General features: G+C 40.4%; 1 protein-coding gene across 1 annotated transcript in view; it reads left to right on the forward strand.

Moving 5' to 3' along the window:
• The window catches only part of CLCN2 (chloride voltage-gated channel 2), a 2,181,634-nt gene that overhangs the window by 1,696,440 nt on the left and 458,219 nt on the right, over window positions 1-26,975 (forward strand). Inside the window, 1 exon segment of the mRNA XM_044070805.1 lies at window positions 7,715-7,767. Coding sequence (XP_043926740.1) covers window positions 7,715-7,767 — 53 coding nt within the window.

Below are 26,975 nucleotides of genomic sequence, written 5' to 3' on the forward strand. Positions count from 1 at the left end.
TCTCATCTTTTTAGTTCTAGCCATGGGTGGAAAGAAGATGGAGGACCTGGTTTTCATATGGCTGTGTAACAAATCTACTTGCATCAGTGTGAAAATGGTTACCAGAAAGACAGCTGAGAAAAGTTTACCAGCTTTAGAGAAATCAATTGTATCAGGAGTCCTATGAAGAAGTAAGCACCAAGGTAGAAGCTACTCTTGAAGATTTAGAATCATGATTATAATCAGCATAGTTTTACTTTTCTGTTGTTCACTGCACTCTTTTTACTTTATCCTTGTCCCAAGTGACCATCTCAAGAGATGTTCAAGTCTGAATTTCACCTTGTCAGTGTTCAAATGCTGATGACTCACATGCTCACAAAGTAAGTCTTCTCCTTCGTTGTAAGATCCTTCAGTACACACACTTCCTCTGTACATAAACTTTCTCTGAGTTTGTGTGATCTTGGAGGCAATATATGTATAGATTATGACTGGAGGATTGCCCTCCTTGGGGGAGAAAACACTTTTGTCAACGTCTGTTGCTAATTGTGAGTATAACATTACTTGAGCAGTCTGTAACGAGTATGTGAAACTGGTGCTGACATTAATAAAGTGGACCCAATGTTCACTGCTGCATTTATGTGAGTTACTGTGCTGACAGAACCAGGTGTATCCAAGTAAACCAGCAGACACATTTTGTTTTTAGCACATTGTGTTAAGAAATAACCAACAAATCTAACATTCTACAGGTCTGGCTCTATCTTCAGTAGTTGAGTATGTCTCAGTGGCATCTGTAAGGTGCTTTCATATCAGGTTTTAATTGTAACGCAATATTTGGCTTACTGGGCACATTTTTTGAGAAACACTGCTCTGTGCGCTTTCATTAGAGAAGAAATGTAAGTTCCAGAAATGCATTCTGAATATCCATTAACATAAAAGAGGTGTACAAATTCCAGCCTTCTGCCATATACACACAAAGTAATATGTACAGTGATGTTTTTGGTGACTGCAGTTAGAAGAAAAAGTTATTCAATGTGTTCTGTGTCTGTTCCTCAAATGTATATAACTATTGTTATTTCACAATTTCTCCTTGAAGCAATGTAAAATGTAGGCTGCTATACAACCGTATGATGTTTATTTTTCGATGCATTAAATGGCATTATTGTGAAACTTGTCTCTTAAACATCATATAAATCACTGTGTTGTGCATTTTTGTTGAGAATTGTATGTTTAGGTCTTCATGACTGCTAAAAAACAGTACCTGTGATTCAGACAGGTTTAGTGCAATACCGCAGCCTTATCTCAAAAGGTTTCAACATTACTGTATGGCTTTCTGGTTCATGGACTTCTCTGCCACGGAGATTCTCCCCTCATTGGGCCTCAGTATGGAGAGTGATCTGATAGGTTAAGGTGTATGCTAATGCGGCAGTCCAGGGGAGTGGCTAATACTAGTTAGCCATATGCTAACCCCCAGAAATGTTCTTGTGACCCAGTTTGCTTGGATGAGTGATTTCCTCAACTGTTCAGCTGAGTTTAATTTTACATTAGGAGGAAAAATTGGCTGTTGTAAAAGCACAACAGTGCTAAGTTTCACAGCCCCCATGCAAAAGGGTAACAGTGTCCAAGATGCAGGAACCTTTACAAATGCACTCTACAAGCACCTACAAGGATGCATGGATCGTGCCATCCCTTGCAAAACCAAGACTCTCTCCCCTAAGAGAAGGAAACCAGTCTGGAGGACCCCTGCCATAAACAGGCTATACAATAGAAGGAGGAAACTAGTTCAGAAAAAAAGCAAATCCCAAGAAGGAAAGACATCCCTGATCAGTATCAGTAAGAAACTAAGGTCCCTCATAAAATCCTCCAAGGTTAACTTTGAAAGAAAAATAGCCAAGGATTCGAAAGATAACCACAAGGCCTTCTTTAGCTATGTCAAGAATCTAAGTGGCAACTCAGAGATATGCTCTGAGCTAGTGCAAAATAGAACAAAATATACTGAACCCACTGATATTGCCAACATCCTGGCAGATAGATTCAGTGCAAATGTCACCCCCCTCTCACCCCCAAAAGGGCCCACAACAGTACCGGAAAAGTGTAGTGTCCTGGAAATCACAGACGCACAGGTGAAAACAGCCCTTTCAAAAGCCAAAAGCACAGCATCAATGGGGCCAGATGGTGTTCCAGGCTGCGTCTTGCATAAACTACAGAACTAACTAACCCCCCACCTAAACACACTGTTCAACCTCAGCCTCTCCCCAGGCTACGTGCCCATAGAATGGCACACAGCAATGGTTATTCCGCTCCACAAAGGAGGGGCCACAACTGACCCTGGTAACGATCACCCCATACGCCTGACTAGCCTGGTCTGCAAGGCTGTGGAGCGCATCATCATGGAACTCATTAGCAAAGACATTGGGAACCTCCAAACACTTGACCCGACCCAGTTTGACTTTGTTCAGGGCAGATCATGCCTACTAAACCTGGTTGACTTCTTTAAGACAGTCACCAAGGTCATAGATGAGGGGAAGGTGGTTCACACAGCCTACCTTGACCTCGCCAAGGCTTTTGACACCATTCCCACTCGGGAATTATAGAAAAACTCATCAGCCTGAACATAAACCCCTATGTCACGAGATGGGTTTACAACTGGCTTACAGACCGAACTCACACGGTAAGTATAGCGGGCTCCAGGTCAGACTCTAAACCAGTCGCAAGGTGTGTCCCACAAGGCTCGGTCCTGGGACCCCTACTGTTCAGCATATACTTCTCAGAAGTACAGGCAAACACAGGAGGACTATGGCTAACCAAGTTCACCGATGACTGCAAACTGCGAGCCGTAATTGACTCTCCGGCTGACACAGACATTCTCCAAAAGGGCCTTACTCAGACGGATACCTGGTGTCAAAGTCATGGTTTCAAGCTAAATGCTAAAAAATGCATAGTCATCCCGTATGAGAAAAACAAAACACCCATTAATTACCACATAGGTGGCAGCCCCCTTAATACAGAAGAGGTAATAAGAGATCTGGGGACCCAGGTAGATAGTAATCTCTCCTTTGACAATCATATTGCTAAAGTAGTTAGGAAATCCTTATATGTAGCCCATCTAATTACTAAAGGGTTCGCATCTAGAAATAAAGAGGCTATAGTGCCCCTCTACTCATCACTCATCAGACCCATCATAGAGTACAATGCCCCATTTGGGATGTACCTCACAAGACACTTCCAACAGCTGGAAAGACCACAAAAGTACCTCACCAAGAGGATTATTGGTCTCAAACATATGTCCTATGCAGCCCGACTGGAAAAACTCCAGTTGTACTCAGTGGCATATCGCTTACTCAGAGGTGATCTCTGCCTGACTTACAAAGCCATGTCCAACTCAGAATTAATGGACATGCTCCACCTAAAGAAATCCAAGTCACTGCGAGCCACTCGCTCTAGTGAGCTAAACCTCACCATAACAATAAATAGAGCATGCTGGAGGGATAGATTCTTGACACAGAGACTCCCCATGCTTTGGAACAAAATTCCTCACTACATTAGGCAGAGCGCCTCACTAACACTCTTCAAGAGAAACCTTGACGAGTGGATGGGTAACAGAAAATACACCCCTGGGATCACTTCATTGGCTCTTCTTGACAGAGGCTCAGTTAATTAATCAATGGGGTGGCGAAAGCTGACACACTCTGGCTAGGCTTATAAATGCCCTCGGGTAGATAGCCTAGTACCTACCTATGAGCCTATTCACTCTTATGGGAATACTGACTGTGCAGGGAGTTTCAGCAAAAATCTGGGAGGGGGTTGAGAGTATGTTACCACGTGAGTGTGTTTGTCTGTGCAGACCTGTAGGGGCATGAATGAGGCTGCATGTTTGCCTGTATGTCTGGGTTGTCACAGTAGTGGGGTTAGGTAGGAAATTCAGTGACAGGCTGCGTCTCTTGGTTTGTGTGTAAGACTCTATGGGTGAGTGTTTACACGAGTGGGTTTTAGTGCTGCGGGGGCTTCAATTCAGAGACATGGTAATGGGCTGATAATGAGGTCTTTCTTGTTGCAGCTATACCTATCTCTGAATCACATTTTCTTACAGCTGTGATAGTGGCCCCACCACTGGGCAGTTAATGTCATGGATGATGATTTTAATGAATCCTAGGGAGTGACTCAAAGGCACTGTCAAAGGCCAGTGCTTCTTTCTGACTTTTGACAGAAAACTGTTGAATCTGTTTTTCATAATTTAATTCTAAAGTATGTGCAGAATTTTAGTAAAATGACATACATACATGTGTGTGTGTGTGTGTGTGTGTTTGTGTGTGTGTGTGTGTGTGTGTGTGTGTGTGTGTGTGTGTGTGTGTGTGTGTGTGTGTGTGTGTATACATATATATATATATATATATATATATATATATATATATATATATATATATATATATATATACATATATATGTGTGTGTGTGTGTGCATGTAAACGGTTTACCTTTGATTAACTAAATATCATTTATGTGAACATGCAAATGTGTGACCCTTATGACTGAAAACACGCAATGATGTATTTTGAAATGTCAAATTGCACATAGCGGAATCCAGAATTTGCCCTTTTTTTCAAACTCGTGCCATACTACGCTTCCTACCGTGCAATACTGGATAGTGAACAGTCCAACACATACCAATGTACAAGTTCCGTAGTGCAGAGTATTCAAATCCTGTTCCAAACAACATACATCACAAACAGCATATCACCGACATACATTTCAAACTTAGAGTGCATCCCATGTGAAAAATTACCACTTCTTCGTGGATTATATGTCCATATGCCAGCATAATTCAAGGAGATGGAACTTGCAGTACATTCCATCACTTCTCAGTTGTTTCAAAGTGAGCAATGCTTGGCTACTAAGCGTACGAAGCCCCATGCAGTAAATTGTGCCCTATTGCATAGCAGCCTTTCAAAGGCTGCGTCCTTGTCCATTAGCTTCTTCCTCTGCGGTGATGCTGGTACACACAATTCATGTCTCACACGCATGTCATCCACATGATTTTGTTCAAGTTGGATGGCATGCAACACATCAAACAGATACAGTTGCTTCTTCCCCATTAAACTTGTCAGTCTCCTGTACCATCCCTCCACCGCGTTTTGGCTACGAGGATAACCCATGGTGCATGTATCAAACTTGTTCCAAAAGGATATCTCAAATGTTGGGGGCAGCCTCTCAGAAGTTGTACCTCTCATCTCATATCGCCTTTGTCTGCTGAGTATGTAGATTTCTCTAAAGAATGTACATAGCACCTTACCATTTTCTGGCATGTCAGACTCAGTTTCTGAGAAAGTGGAACCTACATCCTCTGGAGCCACAAAGGCAAGCTCTGGGATCTCCTTACATAGCATTGCAAAGGTGATATCACTATCAAATGTTGCCGCTAAATGCAGCTTCTGTATCTGTTGCCAGACCATCTGGCAAAGGTGAAACCAGCAGCCTTTCGCCGCTGATTCAGTCAGATGTCACTTGATACAGTTCAATGGGGCCCTCTCAAAGTCAGTCAATACCATGTTAGGCATCAGCTTTAAGTCATCATCAACACACAGTTTTAGCACTATGCCCCAGAACAGGTCGTAACACTGTTCTGACTTGCTGGGCAATATCCCGTATAGCACTGGACACACCTTCCTACTGTTGGCACTGTCGAGCACAATGTATGCTGTATATTTTGCAACACTCTGTTGTGCTAAATGGGAATGTTCCTTCTGCCATTATATACTCAGAGTTGCACAGCAGTTTGAGGTTCTCAGGGGGAGTTATTACAACAATATGGACTGCATCCTGCACATCTGCACTACTGTGGGGGACGATAAAGGCACCCGACTTAATGGGAATCGTTTCAGGGCTCGGGTCCCTCAATGACTTCATGGTCTTGAATGTCTCTGATTTTTTGTTGTACCTATGCCTGGTAATGGTCTGCTTTAAGGCAATTGTATTTGGCACTTCATGGACAACATCAGTGGAAGTGGTGGCCATTATCTCTGAGACCAATTTACAGGGGTCCTCAATAGAGTGCTCTGCCCTCCTCTTCAGCTGGTCCAGTACCCTAAATACTAATGTCTTTAGGACATCAGGGGCATGGTAATGCTCCGTACTCTTTAGTAGTTTAAAGCCCTCACAGTCCACTTCCGTGACACATCTGCCCTTACATTTATCTCTGTTCTTTTTAATACAGCACCAGTACTACTTGTCATTAATAGCTTTTTCTTTATAATACTGATACCCATCAACAACTAATAGCTGTCTCCCTTTCTGGGTTGTACTCGTACTGTAAACAGCATTCGCCACACCGGGCTCGAAATACACATTACACGCATCATCCTAAAAAATACACAAATAACGGCATTTTACAATGTACTGTGGTGTATTTCATGACATTTATGTTGTATTAAGTTCTATCTCTCACCTGCATGGCACCTTTATAAGGTTCAAACCAGATAATGTACCAGAACGGCAGTTAGGAAAGCAAAACAGAACCATTACATCATTCATGTTTTTATTATCGCGATAGCCACTTACTTTGCATTCGGATGTGCGAAAACGAATAGGGCGAATGCAAGAGGCAGTTCGCATACATGTCAGTTTGCTCTATATGCAGTCGACCATATGTGAAATTGAAAACGTACTTCTGAACATTGTGTGTTCGACTAATTGATTTTCAATCAATCAAATGTAAATCTATGTAAACACATACACATGAAGAAACTTGAATGTTATGACTTTAATAAAATTCAAAAGTCTAATCCTGCCTTACAACAAACCATGAACTGTCAAAGCCAAACCATTAAACCATGATCTGTTGTGAAGCAGGAGTGGAGCTGTGAACTTTATTAATGTCATTACATTCAATTTATTCGTGCTGGAGTAATTTTTGTCTCATGGATTTATTTGAACTATACCCATATCCTTCACAAGCATAAGTTGTGTTGTGGGTGCATATATACATAGTATTTTTTATGAGTGAGTGTGTGTGTGTGTGTGTGTGTGTGTGTGTGTGTGTGTGTGTGTGTGTGTGTGTGTGTGTGTATATATATATATATATATATATATATATATATACATATATATATATATATATATATACATATATATGTATATGTATGTACATATACATACATATAGTTTGTGTGTGTGTGTGTGTATATGTCTTCCTTCCAGAATGACTGCTAATTTTAGATAAGGATGTAAACACTGAGTCATGGTCACCCATTTTCAGACATATGTCTCTTTTGGGACAGCAGGGTAGTAGCCTTTCCATTTTTTTCTTGTCATGAGTAGTGATGACCAGGATACCAAATAGCAGTTTCAATTTTTCTATGAAAACTTTTAGACAGATGACCATGTAGGTTCTTTGTTTAGTGTCTTGGTAAATGGTACCTTGCAATGTTCATTCCTAAAATTCAGGTTAAAGTTGTGGACTGCCAAACATAACATACCTTAATGTATACAGTTTGCTATAATAAAGGATCCAGTGGTTTGACAATAAAAAAAGAGAGTAAAAATTGCACAAGGTAATGGAGCTTGCTTTTGCCAGGTCTGCCTGAATTGTGACATAATTAATGGAAGTTTTCAGTAGGACTTAGCACTACTGCACTTTCCAAAACAAGGAAATATTTGTTGCTGGGAGACCTGTGTGCATAATTATGTCTCTTTCTTTCTTTTTTTCTCTATAATCTCCCGCTCTGGTCAAAGCCTGATGAAGCATTAGACGACTCTGACAAACGTAAGGCCAAGCGAGTGAGAATTTCTGTTGTGGTAAGTGGGAAGTAGTTTTTGCCCACCAATCATCTGATCATTAGACAAACATTCCAAACATTTTACCCTCTGATCTGCTCTTGTACTGTGCTGGACATGCAAATAATTAAGCAATCAGTGATCCTGTGAGTTACAAATTATCTTCATTTAGCTAATCTCTGTGAAAAAATATAGTAATCATTTGCATATATACTGTCAGCTATTTTATCCTGCTGTTTTATCTTCATATGCCTCATATGTTGTACTTAAACCACAGGCATGGCCGGTTCTGTATTTTTCTTAATTCTGTTTTCACATCTGTGATATGGTAATGAAGACAAAAGGGTAAAGTCAGCTGCAACCAGTACCGTCTACATCCATTCCCACTACAGCATTCTTGTTATTTGTTTTCACTGTGGTTTCAACAATACTGATTTGGGACTCATCTTTAAAAGGTCAGAGTCATGCAACATCCATGAAACTCACTAAACAACACTCTGTGAAAGAAAAATAAAATGTGCCTTGTATAAGCTGAGTTTATTAAGGATTCAAAAAATTGCCCCCGTGTGGTAGAAACAGCTGAGTACAGGAGCTTAAAACAGGTAGTAGCTTGTACACAAAGCAACCATTAACTTGTCAGTTCGACTTTAAATGTATCTAATAAATGCAGCTTATATTAGTATGTTCTGCCATTTTTCCTTCACTTTCAGGAGTGTTGCATTAGTTAAGATAGTGTACAATGATGAAAAAAGGAGGTAGACTTTTTACAAAATATTTATACATTGAGTATAGTAAGAAGATAAATACATGCCGGCGGCAAACAACATGCCTTTGCAAAACTTATCCGTATTGTAATACTGATGCTTTCTCTCAGAATACATCAAAAATTAAATACAAATGGTTTCCTTAAAACTACCTTTACCCATTTATTGCTCTGCTTTCTTCACTTAGGAATATCTTCTTCTTCTTTCGGCTTTTCCCAGTTAGGGGTCACCAGAGCGGATCACCTGTCAGCTCATGATTGGCAGTGAAGATTTACGGTGTTGAGTTGCCAGCCTGGCACCCAACCTTCCACAAAAGGCACACACACACACAAGCACTCATGCCTAGGGCAAATTTAGTGCGTCCAGTCCACCTACAGCATGTCTTTGGGATGTGGGAGGAAACCAGAGCAGCAGGAGGAAACCCACATGACCACAGGGAAGACATGGCACCCCAGCCAAGGATCAAACTGGAGAACCTCTTGCTGTGAGGTGGCAACGCAAACCGCTACACCACTGTGGCCGCCCTTTCTTCACTTCAGAATATACTTATTTTAAAACCTTTGTTAGTTTGCATCTTGAAAGTCTGTGACAGTGTGTTTTTACCCATCACTACCCATTTTAGTGTTATCATCTGGAACGTTCTTCTAATCAGCCATCGCTTAGAATTTTTGATAATATCTTAAAGCACTATTTATGCCCTGTATTCGGTTGAGTATTTTTTAACCCATCTCATTTGTTGGCCTATGTATATGCATGCATTTAACAAGTAACTGCACTGTATTGTTAATAATTTCTGCACAGTTCCTAAAGCAGTGCTTCCTACTGATTTTGTTTGGTAACTAACTTTGGTAATTCTCTTCATACGATTTAATCTGAAGTATTCATTTCTACCTCAAGGGAAAAAGGTGGTCCTTAGAGCTGCCAAATGTGCAGCCTTTTATTGTAGATATAGCTCACTTACTAAACCAGCAGTACAGTGGAAATCGGAGAGACAAGGCCACAGAGGAGATGAATCTGCTGGCAGGAGGTCTCAAAAATTATGGGGAGTCCAACAGAAGCCAGCAAGAGCTGGGAGCTTCTAGAGGCAGGATTGCTTGTATATTATTTTAACAGAGATGTACAGTTGTGATCTGCATGACCAGCAGCCATTTTTAGCATTACTGCATGGGATTGTCAGTGCTTCAGAGCAGTAGACTTTAATATCAGTGTTTTTTAACTGCTGCACAATGCACCATAGAGAGGTACAGCTGTGCATTCCCCTTAGAGGAGGTTTCAAACAGACTAGCAAAAAATACATGTGACAGCCTTTCAGTAAAAGGTCGCATGTTGGAGGATGCTGAACTACATTTGGTGAAGTAAGGACATGAGGGCAGAAACTAAGGAGGCAAGTCAGTCAAAGGTAATGAGTGTAGAGAGACAGGACTGGCTAAAGAGACAGATAATGGCAGGTGCTGTAGCAAATTACAGTCTGGCATGTGTGGGGCACATGCTTTAGATGTGTGCTGCTCGTATGTTTGGGGTCCTTTGAGGAGATCAGGTTCTAAGTCCTGTATGATATTAGGACCATACAGGAGGAGGTAAGGAAGTTATGAAGCTTGGTAGGGGAGAGAAGGGAGGTTAGTCTAAATCAGGAGGTATGTACAGGTAAGGGAAGACAAGAGGTGAGGCTGAGATAACAGAGTGGGGTGAGTAGAAGTGCAGCCATTAAGCTGACAAGAGAAGAAAGCAGGGTCATGGTTTTAAAGAGGATCCTCAGAGCTGAACAAGATGAGCAAGAAAGGAGTTAGAGGAAACAGAAATGATGAGGTGGGATGAAGTCAGGAGGAGATGTAAGTAGCTAGTGACATCAAGATCAGCAGTACAAATAAAATCAGGAGAAAGGCGAGGAGAGGACAAGTGCCATTATGACAGAACAGGCAGAAAGGGAGGAGAGACCAGTGAAACGCAGAACACAGAGTGACTCTGGTGACTGAATCGATGTCAAAGTTTACTAAAGTAAGGAAGGAAGGAAACAATAGGGTAGCAAATGAGGGGAAGTGGGCATAGTAAGGAACAAGCAAGAGGGGTGTAGGGGACAAAGGAGTAGTAGTATGGGGTAGGAGTGAGAAAACCTGACAGACTCTGGTAATCAGAGAGTATGAGAAGGTTCACCTGCCTAGGGATGACATGGAGGTGGAGTTTAGGTTGTGTGAGGGGGATAAGGAAGAAGACAACTACCAGTAAGATTGGGGAGAAGTAATGTATTTGTAAACATGGTCATGAAGGGCATTAACTAGGGAACACTGCACAGACTGGAGTTTTTTTTGTTTATAAAAATAGTAATGGGGATGAAACTGGAGAGGACTAGAGTGAAAGTGACCAAGATGATCAGTCGCAACCTGGGCAAAAGGAGTAGATTTAGTAATCAAAGTCCCAAACCAGGACTGAATTGCCCAACAGTGTCAGGAAAATATAAGACTCAGTGCTGGGTAAAGTAAAGAAGGTTAAGGGGTTGAAAAAAGGATACCATTAGCAATAAATGACCATTCATATATTTGTTTCTCTGTATTATATGGGCAAGAAAACCCATATTCAGCTGTGAAATTCCCAAGCAGTGGAGTTTGAAGAGCTGGAAAGGAGGTTACAAGCAGAACTGAATGATGTGCAGGAAAAAAAAAAAGAAAAGGCAAACAGGCTTTGGTAATAGTAAAATAAAAAAATAGTTGGTAATAGATTAGGGACAGTGGAAGTGTGATAAGGAGAAAAAGTAATAGGAAAATAATGGACAGCAAATGTGGTTAAAGAAAGTCATGAACAATGGTATTGAAAGGCATACTCTGTATTCTCTAATGAATACATTAGTTTCTGAGGATTTCTTAGCAGCTTTATGTCTAAAAAGCACAGAATGTCCAAACCAGTCTAAACATGTCTAATATACAGAGCTAAGCAAAACGGTCTTACCTGATAGGAGTGCGATTTGAAAATACTCTTTTTCTAGTTGTAATTTGAGACAATTGAAGATGCTGTATCCCCTCCTGAAGTGTATATGAGTAAAAGGTTAAGGTCTGAGTACATTTTTAAATGCTAAGTGGGTGATGGAGACAGTAGTATGATGACTGAATACAAAATATACATTTCTGGCTACATCTCTGGTCATGGGAAAAGGAGGAGGATATTTTGAACTTGGTGTCAGGAAAATGAGGGAATGACAGCTGTATCTGCAAACAAGGAGAAAAAAAACACAATGAAACCAGCAGTAGTGCTCAGGCAAGAGAATAAAGTATTTAAGTATTTTAGATGCAAAAAAAACAAAACATGTTAGAGGCACAGTGGTAATCAAGCTGATCAGTAAACGGAGGGATCCTTCAAAACCACTCTGAAAGGCTTCCTAGCCAAAAGCTGGCTTTGTTCTTGCTCAACACCAGGCTAAACTATATCCCTAAATGTGAACCAGTACCTGATCGTACTGTACAGCTCCTTACTCTCCCTGCTTCGGTCACTTCCTTACTTCTGTCAGTTTCTCTCCCCTGACTTTCTCTCTAAACATACCATAAGGCTGCTTTTCTGTTGCTTAGTATTACAATTCATGGTAGTAGTATACTAACTTACCTTAAAATTTCTCTAACTGTTAAGTCATTTTCTTGTAACTTGTATCTGATCTTAGCTAAAGTTTTCATATTATGTCTAATTTAGAATAATTATTTAAACTGTATTTGTTTTTTGTATTATTTTTAAAGACTGTAACATTATTGTTCTTGAAATGCATTGTAATACTTTGGAGCTTTTCTCCCCACACTTCCCTTGAAAATGGGCTCCTACCCAGTCAGACTGTAATCAAATGTCAATAAATAAATAATAGAAGGCTGTCAGTAATCTGAGAGACTGAATAAACACTTTGCCCCAGTCTTTACAAAAGAACAAATGGAAGAATAACAGAGTGGGGGAAGAGGGAGGGAACGAGTGATAGGAGTTGAGAATGAACAAGTACATTCACCAAAATAGAGAGCGGCAGAGCCTAGACTGATGGCATAGAAGGCCATGTGACCTGACTTTGAAAAGTGGAGGATGGGAGGCACACACTCACTCAGTTTGATTTCCCTGGGGAGACCAGGTAAACAAATGCATGGTGCTGTCTGATGGTGGGTGGAACTTCCTGCTAATGTCAACCCTATAAAATGGTCCAGCCGGCACCGACACCCATTGCACACCTTGTTGTCAGGGTGTTACTTGGTGGACACGGGCGTGGAAGGTAATATGTGAAATTCATTTCCCTTGGCAGCAGTATTATGATGCCATGATACACCTTGATCTCCTCGCCACCTCAGAATGTCACTGGGGGTGGGCCAGGACGGTGTACCTTGTAATCAAGGAGAAGTGCACGATGCTCAGCTGTTAGGGTGCCTAATATCACCCCAAAAAAGTGAGAGAGAATGAAAATGAGTGATCAGAGTTACTAACCTGAGGACAGAGCAACAAACGTTTGTTGGACTGAGAGAGGAAAAGGTGCAGGGAGTAGAGTTATCCCCAAACACGTCCTCTGAAAATTGTTCATTGAACAGACAATACTTCTTATGGAGCTGTTCAACAGATCACATACCAGTTGGAAATACTGGAGGATTGGAAAAGCCTTAAGTGGTGCCATGTTTCCAAAGGAGGAAGTACAGCCAATCTTGGGAATTACAGACTAATGAGTCTAAGTTTGAAACCTTGCATCTTTAGACTATTACAAATCCTTTATCATATCACATTGTTCCTAACCTTCAGCCCAGCTCTGCTCCCAGGCAAAGCAAAAAAAAGAAAAAGAAGAAGGTCCAGAAAAAATTACAAACCAAGCTTGTAGTCCCTCTTGTAGTTTATACCAAATTACCTTCATCACTACTGACAATAGAAGAGCACCACCAACCCAACTTTCAGTCCCAAGGAATGGGAAAAAATGAGAAACTTTAGCAACCCTCTTATCTGTTGTTAGCTCTCCACCATTGCCAGTGCTATTACATATTGGTCAATTGTTGCAAATCTTTAATGCCATTTGGCATGTAACTCCCTAGCCACCCAATCCAGCTTGAAAGACCTCACTATTTCCTCAACAAAAATATATCTGATCTCAATACCCTTAGCTACTCTATTCAGCTGTTTTACTCAGTGTCATTCAGACCCTAGAGTTGTGATCTCTCCTTAGCCTTATATTCTATAACTGAACCAGCTCTCTCTGAACTCCTTCATCTAAATAGAACTAGTAGTAAAGAAAACACTCTCTCTCTAGAGACCGAAACCTGCTTTATCACATGAACACCAGCAGATGGTGTGACAGAAACCTAACCCAAAGAGTCCCCCATTTCTGCAATAGGTTACTATTATGTATCAAGCAGAGTACCCGAACAACCTTTAAACCAAGTCTGGATTACAAGATGGCTGATTACACATTTTAACTTTGGGATATGTAGACAAATCCTATTTAACTGGGGACATTTGAACCTTAATCATTCATAATGTCACTTTTTTTTTTTATTCCCTTTTAAATTTCCATATTTAGCTTTCAATGTACAGTAAATGCTTTGCACCCGTGTGTTCAAATTATATGTGAATGAATTAATAATAAAAAACACAAGAAACTAGGAATTTAACAATTATATCCAGTTGCTTGGGTAGACATAATTAGATTTCACAATCCCTTATAGGAGTAGGTTCAGCAGATTTAAACTGGTAGAAACTGTATGCGTGACAGCAGGACTGAACAGAGAAATATCTTTGTTTCTAACCTGAATGAGATGGTTTTAAGAAGAAGCAGAAGAGTTTCCCAAATTATGGTATTTAGAAATAGGCTGCAAGAGCTTTGTTTTTTAACACTAATTTTACTATTGTATCAAGTCCGGCAGGTGTTTGTTGTTTCTGTTAACTTCATCATTCAGATCATGTAATTTCCAAGGCCTCTTTGCAAGTTGTTCACCACAAGAAGAAAAGCCCATGATTACCTTTCCGGAAGTTTAATAAAAAACCGAATGTCCAATATAGTCACAGTCTCTACACCATCTTCGCAAGTTGTTTGTTTTAGAAATTAAGTCTTGCAGCCTGTAGTTTAAATGAAGCGTCCTGGTCAGCTCAGATACTAAATTATACTGTAAACTCACTTGGCAAGATTTATTATTTCTAGTCATTCTGGAATCTTCTCATTGTTAAAGCTGCTCTTTGACTTGTCGCTGTCTTTGAATTATGTTCATGATGTTAGCCACAGTTTGTGTTAAATGCCTGACTCTAATAGAAGGTGGGTCTCGTAAAGAGTTTCCTAGCTTTGAATCTTTAGACTTTCACTGATGAAGTTATCACTTGCCCACACACGCCATTCAAGTCATGCTCCAGCACAGTACAAGGCACATCTCTTCTTCATTGATCTAATCAGTTCACCACTTATGAAATCAGCCTAGTGATCATTACCTGTACATGCACTTACCAGCCAAAGAGGCCACCTTCCTGTTTGATCACACCACGAACTACAGCCAGTCTAAGCACTCAGCTGATCATTTGCACATGTTTCTTCACATGACTCTGTGCAGTTCACCTGGGTGGATCATGCAAGCACCCACCACGAAACATGTTACTGGCTTACTAACGTTGTATGAATGAAAAAGTATACGTTAACAATGTGATACACCTCTGACATTAGTTCTCTGCATTTAGGCGCATTGCATTGTCTTTAATAATCATGAAAGGATGCAATTGTGGCTTTGTATTTTGTTGATTCTGCACGTGATGTTTAGAAAATCCTTGCTGTTGCTTTAGTATGTTTTACGTTTTCACTCTTCTTTACTTTTCATATTAATGTTACTCAGAATCGACTGTGATGCTAAGTTGAGATTTTATGAAACTCAAAAAATATAATTTCATTAAAATCCTAACATCATATGAGAATTAATTTGATGTTCTAAACACTTGTGTAAAAGTATTGTTATGTTTAGTAGTGAGCCAGGATTTCAGCTCCCAAAAGCAAATCAAAAGTCATAAAGTTTATCTGTGGAATCTTGCAGGTAGCCAGTTTAAGCACTCACTCAGTTTACTGTTGTATGTGCAAGACTTTTGTCAAATATATGTATTCTTTGTGCAGAACTACAGTAAAATATGCTAGGTGTATAGCCAGGATAAGTTTGAACCTGAGGCCATTAAGGAGTAGCTTTTGTCCACTGTCATCATTTTAGTGAGAGTCAGTAAATGATGCCCGGAGGATGTTTCAGTACATGCACCAGAGTCGATCTCTGTAAACAAATTTAAAGCTGCATATCTTGAATTTGAAAAATTGAAATTTTTTTTTTTGTGATGGAGCGTATGCATTATATAATGTAAATTTACACTGTGGGTGGTTTTGTGGTGGAGCTGTGTGTTATATAAAGTAAGTTTATACTATGGATGTTGGAAACAGCCATATAATTGTTTGTCATTTGGGTGTACTTCCCAGGCATTTATGTTGTGTCACAGCATGTTTGTAGCATTGAACTTTCTGCTTGAAACGTACATGTTTGTGTAATGTTTGTTCTGGTGAAACACTATCAGCATGAGTCTCGTGAAAATAAAGGTAACACCTGCAACCCAGCATGTCTTGATGATTTAAAGTAATGTTTCATCTTGAAGGTGTCTTCTGCAGTAACTTAATTCTTTTATTTTGTTGTCACATTCAGTATTTTAAATGATCTGGATAACAGAAATGTACCCAACAACAATCTTTTTTTTCCACCTGTAGTTTTATGCGTTATAATACTTTTTGAACACTAGTCTTCTGCACTCCTTTGTTTTTCTTAACTGCTATCTTTATATAAACAGCGCTATAAGGTAAGACCAGGTAATTACAGGTATAGCTGTACTGTAGACACAGTGAAATGTTTACCGAAGAGCACACTGTTACCAAGTTTCATGGAGTTTCACAAAATAAATACCTTGCAAGTTGTCAGATAGCAGAAGGATTATGATGGAGAGACAGATGCTAACTGAACCCGAGCTCCTTGACTGAGTAGCTAGCATAGTGTAATGGCCGTCTATATGGCATTGAATTTAAAACAATTCTGTTCCATGGATATTCATATTCCCTTTTGCTTAAAAATGCATGGCAGGCAAATAGGCAATGCAGAAAGTGATGCAGTCTGATAATCGATATTAAGTGATCATAAGCCAGGTCTAGAGAATTCGGCAATCGGGCATACATCATTTAAAACTTGTATGCCTTGGGTTCCAAAAACTGGTTTTGGAAATGTAATGGTGGAAAATTATACCTCCGGGAAAAGAAGACAAAGCTGAAACTCCGAGCATCCTCCAAGGGATGCGAAATCACCAAATGCACAGCACTGTATGTTTGCAGTCACTGTATTTAGGGAAACCTTGGTCTTTTCTGTGAAAGTACCCCATTTTGAAGGGCTAGCTTTCATAAAAGATGTTTCTGTACTGTGTAAAATATTGATTCTGAATGCTGGCAATGACAAAATCTGATCTTAAGTTTAGATATTCTCTATTTTGATAAAGGTGTTCTTTCTGTTGTTTTCTTAGTATATAAAATACTAATACTGAATGCTGGCAGTGACAGAACCAGCTGTAATGGGTATAAACCCTCCATCTTAATATGGCTTTCAAATGTGAAAGTTAAATATTTTGAAATGAAAATATTACCTTTTTATAATAGGAAGCTGTGAAAAATTATGAGAAGGTGATTCTCATGTTGAGAAAACTGAATTAAAGATGAAGATGCTCATTAAAAATACATTTCTTGTGGCTCTTTGACAGCTCATATTCCACAGACCACCTTGTTGACATTGTCTGCATAACAGAGAGCTGACCCCATGTTTGTTTGAGACTCAAACCACCTTGTTGACATTGCCTGCATCGCAGAGAGCTGATTTACGATGGGACTCAGACCACCTTGTTGGCGTTGCCTGCATCACAGAGAACTGATCTCATGTTTGGGTGGGACTCAGGCCACCTTGTTGGCATTGCCTGCATAACAGAGAGCTAATCCCATGTTTGCATAGGACTCAGACCACATTGTTGGCATTGCCTGCATCACAGAGAGCTGATCCCATATTTGGATGGGACTCAGACCACCTTGTTGGCATTGCCTGCATCACAGAGAGCTGATCTCATGTTTGGATGGGGCTTGTTATAATCCTGGCTATTAGACCAGCACTTGAGATTTGTATTTATAAACATTTGTGAACAAAAGGAGCATACAGCACCCAGGTGCACTGTTTTTTATATATATATATATATATATACATATATATAAATAATATATCTTACGTATGTTCAAGTAGCATTTGGAAGGTGGTTTTGCTATAGATCTGTATTTAAGACTGTGCCAATGATACCATTTTTGTTTGTTTGTTTGTTTTTATAATTCATCTACTGGTTTAAATGTAGTAAATTTCAGTTTCTTTCACAATCCTAACAGAAGCTTTTCATTCCTGTGTATCTACTGGTGGTGAATAATATTTCTAGATTTTGAGACAACTTTTTTGTTACTGTTTATGGTCTTGTTTGATTGTGGATCAATTGTGAACTTGTTTTTCTGCTAGTCTGTATACATATTGCATTGGCAGTCCTTAAGATGTTTGATTTAAAATTATACATGAAAATGTTGAGAAATTTCACATTTGGTGTTGACATGGACAGCCTAGCTAGATGATTGCTTTGTCTGTGCCATGTTTATAGAGACTGCATTGTGAGATTTGCACTTTGCAGTCAAAGTGATAGAGGCTGAGTAGACAACTATTACACCATGTAACAAAGAACAAAAATCACAGTACGTAAACACACACATTGGCATTGCACTTGGTTTCCCTACAACAGATACCACCTGTCTGCCTTTTTCGCAAAACATTCCTAATATGGACAGACGTGTCCTGAAAAAAATAAACATAAATAAATAAATGAATTAATAATAATTGCAAGCATATCGATATTTTAGGAGAAAATGCATTTTCTAACTAACCTCTAAACATTGCATTCAAATATAATACTGCATCTCAAACACCTTAACATGGTAGAAAACAACAGAAGCATCTCAATTCTACAACAGTGACTATTTTGGTAGTAAATTGAAAATAAGCATTTTATATGGGTCGCGACTGTGTTTTTCTTGCAAAACCACATAATTCTGTAAATCAAGTGCCACGTTGGTCATCTGAAATGGTTACAGCCATCTTCCCTCAGAACAGCAAGTTTACCAGCTGCTGTTCAGGAATATCACGGTAGTAACATGGTTGAAAGTAAGCTAAACGGATGTCTTTATAAGTAATCCACATGTATGAGAAATGAACTAGAAATGAGAATGGTTATTGTTTGCTTGGTATGTACGGTTGGAATTTAACTGCTCCGCTTCTCCTTGCCATTTTGCAGCCTGTTTAAAATGTGATAAAGAGTTAAAAAATATGTGTGAAATGTGTTAATTGTCATTACCGGGAATTGCACAATGACTAAAGAGTGTCGTAGCATTACTAATTGGAAGCCATATTTAATCCACAGTTTAGGAAGACAGATTAGTACTGCTTTCATGTGTGGTGCAAAGATCAGCAGGAAAGGCACAGTCAGAGGATTGAAGACATAGCCTGGTTGTGCATGGAGAGCTATCTGCTTATGACCTGGTGTGGTACAAGAATACATCAGCAACCATAATCTGATTTTTTAATAGCATTTTGGTTTTGTTTCTCACTATGCCATTGTTGATTGGGGTCTTAGCTCAGGCCTGAGGTCAGCTATGAAGAGAAGAACTTGGTCACTGGACATTCTATGGGAGACAGGTCTTGCATTGCACAGAATGCAAGGCCTATCAGAACTGCTTGGTGTTGCAGTTGCTCATTATACATTGAGAAAGAGTGCATGGATATGCCAGCCCACCTCATGATTTTCCAAGGCTGTCACATGGGGATTTATGATTTTCCAAGGCTGTCACATGGGGATTTAGGGTAAGTGTATCCCAGACAGCCCTCTGCTGTGGGGGAGGGGGTTTCAGTCTATTCACCACAGGAGGCGTAAGGGTCTATTAAAATTTTGGTAGTAATGGAGGTGGACAGCAACAGTGCAAAGAATAGTAATTAAACACCCATGCCACTGTGTAAAAAAATGATACATAAAGGAGCAGTAACCCGAAAACACAGTACATGAAAGAAGAATGCTGTAAAAGAGTAAAAAAAGAGGAAAACAGCTGGAAGGTGCTAGAATGGAAACTATATGCTGTGGTTTAACAGATGACTATGGAAGCAAGCATGGATTTTGAGGGGGTGGCCTTTGCTTTGTTAGTCTCTAGTATGGTGCTCCTTTATGTGATTCATTGAATGAAGTTTGGAAGAAAACCACGTTTTAGGGATTGTGATAAGATACTTAATGTACAGTAACTGGTCTGGTAAATAAGGTGATCCTTCTGGTTACATGTAACAGTGAGAAGCCATGCATGCGTTTGTATCACTGCCAGAAACTATCGCAGTTTGAGGATCTACAAAGATTGCAGGGTCTAGTCTATAGAAAAGTGCCTTTGGAGAAGGATTTGTATTGTGTCCCAGTTGTGGTTCCTCTCGTGGTGTGTTGTTTTACTGTGTATTGATGAGACTGTCTTTTACCACTGTTGAAATAATGAAAGAAAATAAAAGCTGCTGCTGCAAGGGTCATGATTATTGCTGTGACCATATACTGATATTTCTGGAGAGGTATGAGCTATACAAAGGTATATTGTAAGATTCTGCACCCCATTGCTGTGTAGCTGCACACCAAAGGGCAATTGGCAGTGTACAGTAATCTGTCTTTACCATATGCAGGTAGCTAGTAATACTGCTGTAGTAAATTTTCATGAATGCACATGCAGAAGGTTCTGATGCTCTGCCTAACTGAAGATGTGCTGCAGATGTTGCAGTGGCAGTGATGTTTGCTGCTGAATCATGTTCCTGGTATGCGCCAGATGGTTAATAAATATTTAATGGATCAGACTGCAGAGATGTTTAGATTTCAAAGAGATGACTCTTAACAGAAATATAATAAGGCTCCTCAAAAATAGTTAGAAGGTAATGTTCCTGGCACATTTTCCATGTTTAAAAAAAGAAACATTTCCAAAACATTTCTGTAGTTAACACTTATGCAAAATAACTTTTTTTTCAATGCTGCATGTCAGGGTGTCTAGAGCATGCTGTCACTGTATTATGTGCAAGCCTGGCAGTTAGTGCAGAGGGTTACAGCTATGTGACCTGAGTACATCACTTAACCAGGCAGTACTCTGGGAGAACTAGGACAGTGAGCTGGGTTGCTCCATGGCTTACTGAGTCCCATGCCCAGAGCCATAGCTAGGTGTTGTAACATTTTAATCAACTCAAGCTCTACCTCACCCCCCCCCTACACACACACACACACACACAAAGTTGAGGACCAAAATAAAGGGTCCTCTGTTTCTGAGTTGAGGACTAATAAAAGGTCACCTGACAGCAAATGCAGAATTGTCATTAATTTCTGAAAGCTGGTAATGCACTGCAGCCTGGTCATCATCTGCTGATTGTAGCCCTTTCACCCACCCTAGCCACCTGCTCATCATCAGCTGATTTCACCCCTTTCACCCACCCTAGCCACACCTCTCCTTATGCCTATTAATTACCTATGAACCCACTGCATCTGAAAGCACTTGGCTCATTCATAGTTAAACTGTTGCTATATAAGAAAACTATGTTTGTTGTACTACTATGATAAACATCTGGGATAACATGTAAATGAGTTGCTTTCTGTATAAGCAAAACCTCCAGTAACAGAGAAAATTGAATACAAGAGCACCTAAGAGACTACTAGAATAAAGATGACTTGAATATCATTGCAGTGTATTTTGATTCTGTTGATAATGGGAGCCTAGCTTATTTTAAGTTTATGATTTTCCATAAGTATTCTTTGAAATATGTTAAAAAAATGAACGAAGAAGGTATATATGTTTTGAAATGTAAGACTGTTATTCTGATGGTGATGAATTCATTTATTCCTTCAAACCCTTTAATTTAAATTATGTAACACCCGAGATGTTAATTAGAAGTGTTAACATGACTACCTGATGGAACCTTAGTCTGCTACTGGGACCCCCTGAAGACAGATGGCTATTGTATGCCAACAGCTGATTGGAGTGAGTTATTGGTCTGTCACTGTGACGCCTGAAGACTGATGGCTATTGTATGCCAACAGCCGATTGGAGTGAATTACTGTGTAACTATCCTAAAGCTGAATTCCTTGTTGTCTTTTTGGGCTTTCAGTGGTCCCAGAGAATACAGCCTTATTTTTTTAGTGCTGCATGACAGGGAGCTTTGTACAGTGTCACAAGAGGGTATACTTCTGTATCTTATTGGGAGTCAGGTTTCTTCCATCTGGATGTCTTCTGTGTAAATTCCAGTCCTTCCGGGCTGGAATTGGTGTTGGGAAAGTCTGAGGATCTCTTAGAGTCTGGGCTTAAGGAGAACCAGTTCTACATGATGTCTTCCTTGGCGCAGAACTCTCAGATTGGATTATATGTATTCTTTGGATTCACAGTAGACCTGAGTATGTCCTCTGCAGAATGGTATGCCTAGGGTTATCTTCCTTCAAGGACTGGCTAAATATCTGTACTCTGGACTGTCAGTTAATAGCACGCTCTTTGGCCAGGCCTCACACACACTAATCCATGGTTGGCTTAGGAAGAATCATGTCCTCCTTCAACAAAGGTTTTCTCTTCCTTATTTTGCTTCCCTGTTTTGTTTTCTAAACAGACTATGAAACTGTATTGTTACTGTAAGCCAGACAGTCTCTAGTGTTCCTTCTCTTATATGCCACTATGAGTTCCCCCAGGGCTTTTTTTTCTGCTGTCTGTTGGCCTTCCTGTTGCAGCCCACAGTCCATGTTGACCTTCTTCTGGACCGGTAATGTGTTTAACTCTGGCTTAACTCAGCCAGGAGAGCCATTTTCTTGTGCCGTTTGAAATTGGGCTTGACTACTGTCAATCATCCTTACTTCTTGTGGACTCTTCCAGTAGTATTATTTACAGGTGGTTCCGTTGCTATTTAGTAAGCTCACAATTCTTCTATTCATGAAGCATTAGAGGGTGTCCTTTTCATTTGGAGAAGTAGAAGTCATCCTTTCCCACCAGAATGGAATAGACACTTTTGTCCTCTTCTTGACCCTAGAATCCCCACTGTCTAGATGTGATTCAGAGCCTTATGGCTTCAAAAGCCATATCTGGACTGTCTGCCCAGAGATTTTCCACTTCTCCTGCTGCATGCACCAGGTTTCAAAGGCTGGGATGTTTGTATTCCATATTATGTAGCTTTGAATGTTCCTGTGCATTTTCCATTAGTCTGATTTGTTCTACTTTTCATCATAGAGTTAAGGGAAGGAGATCTGTGTTACCTCTCCCTGCTCAAATTGGGCATCGTTTCAGGTTTACATTCCCTTTGTCAATGCAAGAAACACTGTGTCTTATGTAGGGTTGTTTGTAATGTTTTGTTTAACACGTGGCTTTACCTAAGGGTCAGATCCTCCTATAGATCAACTTGGGTTTCATCTGGTAAGGGGCAATGGCTGAATGGACATTCCCAGTAAAATAGGTTTATAGGTTCATAGGCGATTACTAGGCTAATAGCTCAAGAGCCCTTACAAACCTAGCCATTATTGCTGAATTTTACCTGATTTTTAATCCCTAAGGGCTAGAGGATGGTTTAGGTTTGTGCCTATGCCTTTCAATATTTTACAGACTGCACCACCCCATGAGGGAATTTATGATTCCCTGCCTGTCGATCCAAATTGTGTTTGGATAGGGTCAGGGAAGAGCTCTGCTTTACTTGTTCCATAGAAGAGGTAATCTCTGAAACACATCTGTCTCCCCAGCATATTTTGTTCATGTTGCAGCCCAGGTTGGGTAGTCCTTGCGCAGTTTGTCTTTTGAATATGTAACAGTTCCATCAGGCTAGAGCTGAGAGTGTCTTGTGGGTTGGGCATAGATCACCAGTTAATAGATTGTAGGAACCAGAATAAAAGGATAATGCTTTTAATTGATCTGCATAAGGCATGTTGTTTATACTCCATATTATTTTTGTAAGGAACCTCTGAGGCCACTCCAGCTGTTGCAAGTGCCTAGTCAAGTATATACCAAAAGGTGCATTGTACTTGATTATTGGTCTGATGAAGGCCGAGTACAGTGGGACTATAACTTCCTTGGATTTGGATGCCATGCATTTACTTATAAGCTGTGCCACATAGAAGGACTTCCTTACCACTGTGGAAGCATAGTGGTCAAAGTTTAGGCTACTATCTATCTATGTACCTAGATCTCTCACCTCTGCGTCCACTGTTAGGGATGTGCTATTAATATTGTATTTTACAGGGGCATTTGACTTCCCAAAGGGTATGGTTATTCATTTTTTTTTTCCATTGAGTTTTAGGCCATGGCTCTGGCACCAATCGTTTGTCTGAGCCACATCCTTCTGAAGGATATCTACATCAGTGGAGACTAAATGATTGCCCCCAACTTACAGTTTTCAGCAAACTTGGTCAGCCAAAGGCCTTCTACATTAGCCTCAACGTCAGAAAAGTATATTCCACACAGGAGAGGTCCCAGCACTGGGCCCCATGGCACACCACTAGTAAGTGGCCTCTTGCCGGATCTGCATTCTTCCACTCTAACATCATGTGTCCTGTCTGTGAACAATTTGGGTATCCATCTGGTAACACAGGAATTTATGCCTAGTTTTGTGAGTTTATCTATAATACCTGAGTGGGAAATTGTGTCTAATGCCTTAGCCAGGTCAAGATAGGCAGTATGCACTGTTTTACCCTCATCCATGGTCCTAGAGACTTTCTCCAAGAAGTCCACAAGATTGAGCTGCATGACCTGCCCTAGACAAAGCCGAACCATGTTGGGTCGAGTGTTTGGAGGTTTCCTAAGTTATATATCAGGTCCATGATTATTCTTTCCGTGGCATTTTGTACAAGACTAGGCAGACTTATGGGTCTGTAATTTCCTAGGTCTATTGATGGTCCCCCTTTATTCAGAGGAATGACTGTTGCTGTCCTCCACTCCACAGGGACAAAGCCAGTCTGGAGGCTGTGGTTAAATAGAGATCCCATTGGGCCTGACAGGTCCTGTTTCAAGCTGTTTAAGAGACATCCTGGGATATTGCTGGAACCCATTAAAACCGTGTTTTTAGCTTTGGGAAGTGCAGTGGTGACCTGTTCTTTTGTGACAACTGGTGGAGGAATGGTGGGGGGGGGGGGGGTGGCGAAGGTGATGAGGAGCTGAAATTTGAGCTAAATTTATCAGCCAGCAGATTTCCTATGTCTGATGCCATTTACAACTAACTCTGCACACATTGTTGGGTGCTGCCTTTAGGATTGTTGCCATAACTGATAAAAGCTTTATAGTTATCCTTATCTTGGGAGGCTATTTTTGTCTCAAAATTGACTTTTGAAGATGTGACTAGTCTCCTGATTTACTTGTTTAGACTAATGAGTGAGTCTTTGCTCTGTTGTGCACATTCTTTCTTACTTGTGGACAGGATTTTCTTTCTTTTGTTGTACAGCCTATTTGTACCAGGTGTCCACTAGGTGACTTGTGTTTGCGGTTTGTCCTAAGTTTAATTTTGTCTGGTCCTGACATTTCTGTGCAGTTGTTTATATTGGTCATGTAGTGCTTTTTTGTACACCTCCGCATAGTCTACTATGTTTTCTGGATTTGAAGGTGTTTGCAAATTAGCTATGCCATCATTTAATAGGAGGACGTTTACCTTAGAAAAGTTCTTAAAGGTTTTGGGAGTTAGATAGATGTTCTAGTTTTATATTTGTTTCAAAGGAGACTGCTTTCTGATCTAATACAACCAGTCAGGACATTACATTGGGGGGGGGGGTACAACTCTCTCCCATATTTGTGACTACTAGATCTAGGATATTTGTACCCCTAGTGGGAGTACAGACTAGCTGCTCCAGGGCATTTGCATTGACAAAAATCTAGAAATCTTTGAGCCTGCATGTTAGTGGTCATGTATGCTTCCCAGTTAATGGAGGAGTAGTTGAAATCACCCATGAATATGGTACTGGACTGAATGGCATGTGATTCTAGTAAATTCAGGTATGCGGTATGGTTTTCCTGGTTCATAGTGGGGACCTGTAGCTAGCAAGGGATATGGTAACAGACTTTTCGAGTGGTTAGTTGGATATGATGCAGCTCAAGTGTGTTATATTATTTGACCAGTCTTGAGGTGTGCTTATCCTGTGTGTAGATGGATACACCTCCACCTTTTGTCCTTACATGATACAGTGGGTGGTCGGAATGTGAGAAGGGCATTGTAGACATGCACTGCTGGGGTGCTTTCCATGGCTTTGAACCATGTCTCAGTAACTACATGGATGTCAGCATTCTCCATGGTGAGGAGTGCTTCCAGGGAGTGTAGCTTCTTGCTGAGATTCCTAGCATTGAGCATTAATACCTTTAACTTATGTTGAGTGGATGTTTGCCATGTTGGAAGGTTTGTCTGTTTGGTAATGCCTAAAAAAAGGCACTATCGGGGTGGATAATGATTTGGCCAATATCTAAAACCCTAGTGGCGACAGGTGAAGAGTATGCCTGGCAAAGCAGCATGGCCTGTCAATTGTTCTTCCAGGCTGACAGATATTGAACATCTTTGGAATGACACCAGTATCTAAGTCAATTATTAAAGTCAATCATTTTATGTTGGTGTTGTGGCATCATCCTTGGAAATGGTAGAATGCTGCTCAATGCTAGCCTCATGTCTGCAAGTTTGACGCTTATTCTGAGAGCTCAATCATCTCTCTCTTCATATAGTCCAGGGAGATATGTCTCAGCTCATTTATACCCATATGGACTATGACTGAATCTTACTGGTTGGGGTTTAGTGACCTGAGTGTTTGCATGATCTGGCAAGTCCTGGCCTATGACAGGCAACTAACTGTAACTTTCTCCTTTTCTAGCCTGGTGAGAGGGACATCAGTTTGTCTCACAATGGAGTCTGCTAGGACCAAAATATTGAGTTGTGTGGTGTTACGCCTTATGGGCTTGGTACTTGAGGCACAATTAGATGAAGTTTATATGTTGCAGTGGAGTTGTCTTGTTTGTGTGCATGCAGAGTTTCTGAGGTCTGTGTCTGGGAGGCCTTTGAGGTTTGGGTAGGTTACTATTGAGCACCTCCGCACATGCGGGTTTATGCGTCTGGTTCTTAGTAAGGCAGTGAGAGCTGTGTATCTCACTGACAACCTGTTCAGCATTTTTTTGAATATGTATTTGAGAGTCTTGCCTCCAGCGACATTGTGTCACTACATCTGTCACATGTTGTACTCATCTGTTTCAGAATTAAGCAGTTATTAGTGCAAATGAGGAAATTGCTTCATTGCCTCAGGATGCCCATGTTCACCAAGCTAGATGCAGAGATAGCAGGAAAGTGTGCATCCCTGGTTGCAGGTCCGTAATATCTGCTTTACAAGGCAGTAATATGGGGGGTGTTTGTAAAAGGACAA

The sequence above is a fragment of the Protopterus annectens genome, chromosome 4.part1 (assembly GCF_019279795.1).
Source record: "Protopterus annectens isolate FY-2018-M chromosome 4.part1, PAN1.0, whole genome shotgun sequence".
Taxonomy (NCBI): Eukaryota; Metazoa; Chordata; order Ceratodontiformes; family Protopteridae; genus Protopterus; species Protopterus annectens.